This window comes from Hypanus sabinus, chromosome 12 (assembly GCF_030144855.1).
Source record: "Hypanus sabinus isolate sHypSab1 chromosome 12, sHypSab1.hap1, whole genome shotgun sequence".
NCBI classification, from domain to species: Eukaryota; Metazoa; Chordata; class Chondrichthyes; order Myliobatiformes; family Dasyatidae; genus Hypanus; species Hypanus sabinus.
The window spans coordinates 106,852,314-106,861,660 of NC_082717.1; the positions used below are offsets into that span (position 1 = coordinate 106,852,314).

The window sequence follows — 9,347 nt, forward strand, 5'->3', positions numbered from 1 at the left end:
TAATGTTAAAGCAATTGAATCCAAGACTGTCTCAGTAACAAGGAGATAGAGTCATTGATTATTTCAGCATGGAAAGACCATTTGGCCCATCCCATCTCTGCTGACTAAGATGAAGATCCAGGCAGTCCCATTTGAGCTTTGGGTAGTTCAACCCCCCCTTCACCATTCCCACATTCCCCATTCCCCTCTCTCCCAGCCCATCACCTCCCTCTGGTGCTCCTTCCGTGGTCTTCTACTCTCTCCTATCAGATACCTCTTTCTCCAACCTTTTATCCCTTTGACCAATCAACTTCCCAGCTTGTTAATTAACCACTCCCCCTCTCCTGGTTTCACCTATCACCTACCATCTTGCACTTCTTTCTCCCCTCCCCACACCTTCTTGGTCTGAGCTCTCATCTTTTTTTTGCCCAGTCGCAAAACGTTGATACTTTACTCTTTTTCCATAGCTGCTGCCTGGACTGCTGAGTTCCTCCAGCAGCTAGTGGGTGCTGCAATAATAAGGATGGATGTTTCAAAGGCTCTTCACATAACATTGGGGGGTGGGGGCAGATCTTAGAAATTAAAAGGAATTCACATTGCCACAGATGAGGTGCCAGATGACTGGAAGACAACAGATGTGGGATTTTTATCAAAGAACAGTAACAGGGGCAAACAGATAATTTTTTTTTGCCCTTAACTCCAAGTGGGATCATCCGGATGCCGTCATGATGCTTCACAGGCTTTCTTGTTTTTATGAGGCCGAGTTGCTAGCTCAACGCTCAACCCAGCACGGATGGAAAGTGTGCAAGGGAGCCAGCTGGATTCGAACTTGGGAGCCTTCGCTCCGAAGTCTGGCACTGATGCTGCTACACTACCAGCCAGCATAAACAGCTAATTAGAAACCAGTTATTATCAAATCTGCAAGAGGAAGAATATTAGAAAAATATTCTGAGAGACCAGAATAATCTCCACTTAGAAAGACAAGGGTTGATTAGTCATGGTCAGAACAGATTGATTAGTTGGCATTTAATTAATGCCTTTTTTTTAGAGATAAACAAGTGTATTGATTCCGGCAGTTTGTGTCATGTGGTTCACACAGATTTCACTAAGAACTTTGAGAAATTCCCTCATGGAAGGCTGGTCCACAATTTTAAGTGCACAGGATCTGAAACTGTCTCAGTAACGAGGAGATAGTCATTGAGTATTTCAACATTGAAATGGGCCATTTGGCCCATCCTATCCATGCTGACCAAGATGCCGATCCAGGCAGTCACATTTGCCTGCATTTGAAATGACTTTATTACTTATATCCTTCATATACATGAGGAGTAAAGATCTTTACGTTACGTCTCTGTCTAATGTGCAAGTTATAGTAATTTATAATCAATATAACATAGAAACACAGTAGTGTCAGCATGAATTAATCAGTCTGATGGCCTAGTGGAAGAAGCTGTCCCAGAGCCTGTTGGTCCTGGCTTTTATGCTGTGGTACCATTTCCCAGATGGTAGCAGCTGGAATAGTTTGTGGTTGGGGTGATTCGGATCTCCAATGACCCTTTGGGCCCTTTTTATGCACTTTGTAAATGTCCTGAATAGAGGGAAGTTCACATCCACAGATGCACTGGCCTGTCCACACCACTCTCTGCAGAGTCCTGCAATTGAGGGAGGTACAGTTCCCATCCCAGGCAGTGATGCAGCTGGTCTCAATTGTGCTCCTATAGAAAGTCCTTAGGATTTGGGGGTCCATAGCAAACATCTTCAACCATCTGATGTGAAAGAGACTCTGTCGTGCTTTTTCAGCACACAGCTGGTATGTACACACCACAGGAGATCCTCAGTGATGTTTATACTGAGGAACTTAAAGCTATTCACCCTGTCAGCCCCAGACCCATTGATGTCTATAGGGGTTAGCCTGTATCCATGCCTCCTGTAGTCCACAACCAGCTCCTTTGTTTTTGCAACATTGTGGGAGGTATTGTTTACTTGACACCACTGTGTCAGGGTGATGACTTCTTCCCTGTAGGCTGCCTCATTATTATTTGAACTTAGGCCAATTAGTGTAATGTCGTCAGCAAATTTAATTTGTAGATTGGAGCTGTGGGTGATGACACTGTCATGGGTGTACAGAGAGTAAAAGAGGGGGCTTAATACACAGCCCTGAGGGGCACCTGTGTTGACAGTCGGAGAGACAGAGGTGAGGGAACCCACTCTTACCACCTGTTGGCGATCAGACAAGAAGTCCAGGATCCAGCTACACAAGGCAGGGTGAAGGCCGAGGTCTTTGAGCTTCTTGTCGACCCTGGATGGAATTATGGTGTTGAATGGTGAACTGTAGTCCAAGAACAGCATTCTCACATAAGCATGTTTCTTCTCCAGATGTATAAGGGTGATATGTAGAGCTGAAGCTAATGCGCCATCTGTCAATCGGTAGGCAAAATGTAGGGGGTCCAGTGTGGATGGTAGCATGCTTCAGATGTAATTCTTGACCAGCCTCTCTTTCTTTCTTTCTAAATCTTTTTATTAATATTAGTAATATGGACAGAATACAGATGATATATTGATAAAGAAATTACCAACATACACATTCCATTACATATGAAAAAAAAACATACATAATAGTTACAATATAAATGAGTTTACCAAGACATAAGCCATAAGATATATGTATGGACATAGTAAATCTAAATATTTCATAATGTATAATAGAAAAAAAACAGAAAAAAGAAAGAAAAAAAACAAAAAAAAATTTATATAATGCAAAACTAACTAATCTAATCTAATAACTATAACTAATAAGTAATATAAAAGAAAGAAAAACAAACAAAAGAGAAGGAGAAAAAAAAAGTGGGCTGTTTATAATATCTCACAAAAATAAGTATTCATCAATGCCGTCACTTCCGGTCCTCTCAAAATACATAAGCTAAAAGCTAGGAAATCAAATGTACTTGGCACAGGGTCATATTACATCATATGAAAATGTTGAATAAATGGTCTCCATAACTTTTCAAACCAGCCTCTCAAACCAGCCTCTCAAAGTATCTGCTTATTATTGAGGTGAGTGTGACCGGACACCTGACGTTCAGGCATGTTACATTGGTCTCTTTAGGTACTGGAACAATTGTAGGAGGCACTCTACACTAGGAGAGGGAGAGATTAAAAATGTCTGTAAACACACTTGCCAGTTATGCCGCACACGTCCTGAGTACCCGCCCTGGGATGCCGTCTGGTCCCGCAGCCTCGCGACTGTCCACTCGTTGGAAACACCTGTGTACTTCAGCCTCAGAGATGACCAGGTTGCAGGTCGCATCAACTGTAGGTCTCCTCAGGACCTCAGTATTGGCAGCATCGAATTGTGCATAAAAAATGATTTAGCTCATCTGGGAGAGAGGCAGCAATGTTGGAAACTCCACTGGATTTAGCTTTGAAGTCTGTGACGGTGTGCAAACCTTGCCATAAGCGGCATATATTGTTGGTGGAAAGTTGTGTCTGGATCTTGTCCCAAACCCATCTATGTACTCCTATCTACTTTTCCAAATGACATTTAAATGTTGTGATAGCGACTGCCTCAACTATTTCCTCTGGCATCTTGAACTATGTACTTAATACCATCTGAGTCTCTGCGGTCCCATTTAAATCTTTCCCCTCTCACCTTAAAGCTATGCTGTCTAGTTTTTTAATCCCTTACCCTAGGGAAAAATGACAGAACAACCACTAAGCCACTCATGATTTGATACAGTTTAATAAGATCACCACTCAGTCTCCTGTGCTCTATGGAATAAAGTCCTTGCCTGTCCAGCCTGACCCTATAAGCTAGTCTCTGTCGTCCTGGCAACAGCCTCATAAATTTTGTACTCTTCCCATGTAAATGGTGTCCTTCCTATAACACTGTACCCAAACTGTACCCAGTACTCTAGTTGTGGCCTCACCAATATCATGTACAACTGTAACAATAACATCCCAGTTACCATATTATCAGATAGACTTGTGACATTGAGGGTGATGTTGGATGGTAGCCTCTGATGCGGGATATCTGTGATCAGTGATAAATGGCAGGGATAGGTGCTGGGTTCCAAGCTCACAGATAACACAAAATTGGTGCATTGTATCCTGTTCTGGTCACCACACCAAACCTGATTGCTGCTCTAACATGTCACCAGCAAACAACGTGACCAACAGCAATGTCCGACTGACAGTTGGCAAAACTACTTCCTTTACTACCACTTTCAAATATGATTCTACTACGAAGCTGTGTGTGATTGGAACCTGTGATTTACAGTTTGGTGGTGTGATTTTGGGCCAATTGAGTGATCTGGCACTTTGCTGTCTCTGAGAGAGTTCGATGAGGTTTGGAGCAGAATGTGTGGCCTGGTAGCCTGGAGCCCATGATCAACACCATTACTTCTCTCTGATTAAAGCATCAAGCAAGGCTGAAGCCAATGAAGACAGGTAGGTGTTTGCCTGGTCTTCCTCTCTCTTTCTCACTAGCCACTGTTGGAAGAAAGTGAAGCAGTCTTGGAATCCACATTGGCAGGATTGATCAGAGAGGTCGTGGACTTGTCTTGGAGTTGACGTTCATGTTGCATGTGTTCCTGGGTACTGCTTTTGAGCAGTTTGATTGGGACAATTGATGCAGACTGGGGCACTTCAGCAAAGAATGATCCTGTGGTTTGCATTGGCTGGAGGTATGGTGCTGAACTAAACTGAACTGAATTCTCCTGGTTTGATGTTCTTTGTGTTGTGCACTCACTTTCTGCCATTTGTACAATCTGCTCTCATTGGGTGTTTCATGTTTTCTCAGCGGGTCGTATTGTGTTTTTTTTTAGTTTTTGTTGCTGCCTGTAGGAGGGCACATCTCAGAGCTTTAATCTGTATTAAATAAATGAACTGTGAATCTTTGAAGAGATGTGACTACAATTGAGAGACTGCAGAAAAAAATCCAGACAATGTGGACTGGTTGGCTTCACTTATACGAGATTGAAAAGGCTGGGGTTTTCCCTGGAGTGAAGGAGACTGAGAGGTGACATTAATGGAGAAAGGATCAGAGTCTATTTTCCATGCTAGTAATTTCTCAGCCTAGAGGCTGTAGGTTCAAAGTGACTGGGTGGAGGCTCAAAGGAATCTGAGAGGTAAATTTCTCACAGACAGAAAAGCTGATGAGCTGCCAGGAGATGACGGAGGCAGGAACCCGAATGGTCCCACTGTTCAATAACACTCCTCAGGACCCTGTGAACAGCTTCCCTGGGTTACCTCCCCAAAACAGAGACACAGATAAATGCAGCACAGAAATAGGCCCTTTGGCCCAACTCATTCATGTCGGCCAAGCTGCCAAACTCAACTGCACCCAGTTGTCTTCAGTAAGGCTGTTTCACTCCAAATCTTTCCTCTCCATGTACCTGCCCAGACATATTTTAAATATTGTGACTATACCTATCTCTACAGCTTCCTCCACGTATCCTTCTGTGAGATATGCTGTCCTTAAAGTCTCTGTCCTCTCACAATATCTTTCTGCCCTTTACACTTAAAAGTTCCTGAAGTTCCTGTCTCGTCTTTTCTCTCTCTCTCTCCCTCCCTCCCTCCTTCCTTCTCCCCCCCCCCCCCCCCCACCCCACTGCCACGGATGTGGTGTACGCTCTGAAACGCCAGGGCCGCACTCTCTATGGCTTCGGCGGTTGAGCAACTCTTCGTTCTTCCAAACATAAAACAAAGGCTCTTCTCAGAGCCGCCCACCAACTCACGGAGAGAGCAGTGACCGGGGAGAGCAGTGTTATGCGATTAAATTTAAAACAAAGGGACGAGGTTGTCAGGTAATTACTGACAATTATGCCACGGGATTGAAATCACTGAGCACAACATGAACAGTATTGGGTCATGAACGGTCGTTGTTACATTAAGGGTCTGGAGATTAAATTCCCATTCTTTTGTGGTAAGCGCAATAACCCAATCAGAGAGCGGAACGAAAAGTGCCGAAAGTACCTCAAGCAACGCACACAAAATGCTGGTGGAACGCTGCAGGCCAGGCAGCATCTGTAGGGAGAAGTACAGTCTTCGATTCGGGCTGAGACGAATTTACAGCATCTGCAGATTTCCTCGTGTTTGCGAAAGTCCCTCAGTATCCCGGATGGCCTGAAATTTGAAAAGGTTATTTATTGAACCGTAGTCTACAAAAATAAGCATTGACCCATTAATTCGGTGAAGGTTTATTTTATAGTAACAGCCTAAGTCTTAATTAACTCACCAGTTTGAATGTTTCTGGTCATTTAGCTTCCAAAAGTCGCTCCAGTTTATATTCGCGGTCAAACTCGGTCTAAGGCGAGTTTGCAACGTGAAAAAAAAAGTTGAGAGAACCGGAATTCCAGTGTCTGCAGACTGTTGTGGCCCGATCACGGTCTCGACGAGAAATGGGACTCGAAGGCTACATTTATTAAAACTCATTCCCCAAACAGTAACAACCACAAATGCCTGGAAACCTTCCCCAAAACAACCAGCTGTACACGGCAGGGGTATGGGGACAGAGATACCCTGACGGCGAGGGAGAAGTTTCTCTCTGGTGTTCGCGCACCGTTAACTGCTCAGAACTGCTGACTCTCGGTGCTGATGGTGTTCGGCCGCGTTGGAATCTGTGTAAAATCCGGGATGTCTTATATTACACAAATCACACACAGGAGAGGTCAGAGGAAATCGGCGTGTCGATAACACAAAAGCTGAGTGAATAGGAAATAACAGCCCTTTCCACTGCTGAGTTAGTGGCTCTGAAAAGAGCCTTTTGTTGTGCTTGGTGCCGAGGCCGGATTCAGGCGCGCTCCCCACGGATGCGGCGGGCCAGCTGGATGTCCTTGGGCATGATGGTGACTCGCTTGGCGTGGATGGCGCACAGGTTAGTGTCCTCGAAGAGCCCCACCAGGTAAGCTTCACTGGCCTCCTGCAGGGCCATGACGGCCGAGCTCTGGAAGCGCAGGTCGGTCTTGAAGTCCTGAGCGATCTCCCGCACCAGGCGCTGGAAGGGCAGTTTGCGGATGAGCAGCTCGGTGGTTTTCTGGTAGCGCCGGATCTCCCTCAGAGCCACGGTGCCGGGCCGGTAGTGATGGGGCTTCTTCACTCCGCCCGTGGCTGGAGCGCTTTTCCGCGCCGCTTTGGTGGCCAGTTGTTTGCGGGGAGCTTTCCCTCCGGTCGATTTGCGCGCCGTTTGCTTGGTCTGCGCCATTCTCTTTCAGCAGTCCGAGTACTGGGATTGGAATGCCAGAGGGATTCCGCGTCTGGCTTTTAAAGGCTGCCTAACCCCCTCGTACTAACCCATCCCTCCACTTTCTCATCCAGATCATTTATAAAAATCACGAAGAGCAGAGGTCCCAGAACAGATCCCTGAGGCACACCACAGGTCATCAGCCTCCATGCAGAATATGACCCGACTACAACCACACTTTGCCTTTTGTGGGCAAGCTAGTTCTTGATCCACAAAGCAATGTCCCTTTGGATCCCATGCCTGCTTGTTTTCTCAATAGCCTTACATGGGGTACCTTTTCAAATGCCTTGCTAAAATCCATATGAACTACATATATGGCTCTACTTTCATCAATGAGTTTAGTCACATCCTCAAAAATTTCAATCAGGCTCATAACGCACGACCTGCCTTTGACAAAGCCATGCTGACTATACCTGAACATATTATGGCTCTCCAAATGTTCGTAAATCCTGCCGCTCAGGATCTTCTCCATCAACTTACAGACTCACTGGTCTATAATTTCCTGGGCTTTCTCTACTCTGTTTTGTGAATAAGGGAACAGCATCTGCAACCCTCCAATCCTCCAGAACCTGTCCTGTCCCCATTGATGATGCAAAGATCGTCGCCAGAGGCTCAGCAATCTCCTCCCCCGCCTCCCAGAGAAGTCTGGTGTACAACTCGTCTGGTCCGGGTGATTTATCCAACTTGATGCTTTCCAAAACTCCAGCACATCCTCTTCCTTAATATCTACATGCTCAAGCTTTTCAGTCCACTGTAAGTCATCCCTACAATTGCCAGGATCCTTTTTCATAGTGAATACTGAAGCAAATTATTAATTAAGTACCTCTGCTATCTCATCCGGTTCCAACACACTTTTCCACTGTTACACTTGATTGGTCCTATTCTGTCACGTCTTATCCTCTTGCTCTTCACATACTTGTAGAATGCCTTGGGGTTTTCCTTAATCCATTCCACCAAGGCCTTCTCATGGCTCCTTCTGACTCTCCTAATTTCCTTTTTAAGCTCCTTCCTGCTAGCCTTATAATCTTCTAGATCTCTATCATTACCTTGTTTTTTAAACCTTTCATAAGCTCTTCTTTGCTTCTTGACTAGATTTACAACAGACTTTGTACACCACAGATCCTGCACCCTACCATCCTTTCCGTCTCATTGGAACGTACCTATGCAAAATGCCACACAAATATCCCCTGAACATTTGCCACATTTCTTCCATACATTTCCCTGAGAAAATCTGTTAGCAATTTATGCTTCCAAGTTCCTGCCTGATAGCTTCATATTTCCCCTTACTCCAATTAAACACTTTTCTAACTTGTCCGTTCCTATCCCTCTCCAATGCTATGGTAAAGGAGATAGAATTATGATCACTATCTCCAAAATGCTCTCCCACTGAGAGATCTAACACCATACCTGATTCATTTCCCAATACCAGATCAAGTACAGTCTCTCCTCTTGTAGGCTTATCTATATATTGTGTCAAGAAACCTTCTTGAACACACCCAGCAAAGTCCATCCCATCTAACCCCTCTCCCACACCGCTCTAGAGACATGCCAATTGATATCTGGGAAAGTAAAATATCCCACCACAACAACCCGGTTATTATTACACCTTTCCAAAATCTGTCTCCCTATCTGCTCCTCGATATCTCTGTTACTATTGGATGGTCTATAAAAAAAACACCCAGTAGAGTTATTGACCGCTTCCTATTACTAACTTCCACCCACAGAGACTCCGTAGACAACCCCTCCATGACTTTCTCCTTTTCTGCAGCTGTGACACTATCTCTGATCAATAGTGCCACGCCCCGACCTTTTTTGCCTTCTTAGCTGTCCTTTCTGAAACGTCTAAAGACTGGCACTCAAAGTAACCATTCCTGCCCCTGCACCATCCAGGTCTCTGTAATGGCCACAACATCATAGCTCCAAGTACTGATCCATGCTCTAAGCTCATCTGCTTTGTTCACAATACTCCCTGCATTAAAATAGGCACATCTCAAACCATCGGTCTGAGTGTGTCCATTCTCTATCATCTGCCTGTTCTCCCTTTAGCACTGTCTCCAAGCTTTCTCTATTTGTGAGTCAACACCTCTTCCTCCATCTCTTCAGTTCAGTTCCCAGGCCCCAGCACTTC

General features: G+C 44.9%; 1 protein-coding gene across 1 annotated transcript; it reads right to left on the reverse strand.

Annotated features, from left to right (window-relative positions):
* Window positions 1-6,768: 6,768 nt before the first annotated feature.
* On the reverse strand, window positions 6,769-7,180 carry LOC132402421 (histone H3-like). The gene has a single exon (XM_059985278.1). The coding sequence runs from the start codon at window positions 7,178-7,180 to the stop codon at window positions 6,770-6,772; it is 411 nt and encodes a 136-aa protein (XP_059841261.1). The 3' UTR covers window position 6,769.
* Between the last annotated feature and the right edge of the window lie 2,167 nt (window positions 7,181-9,347).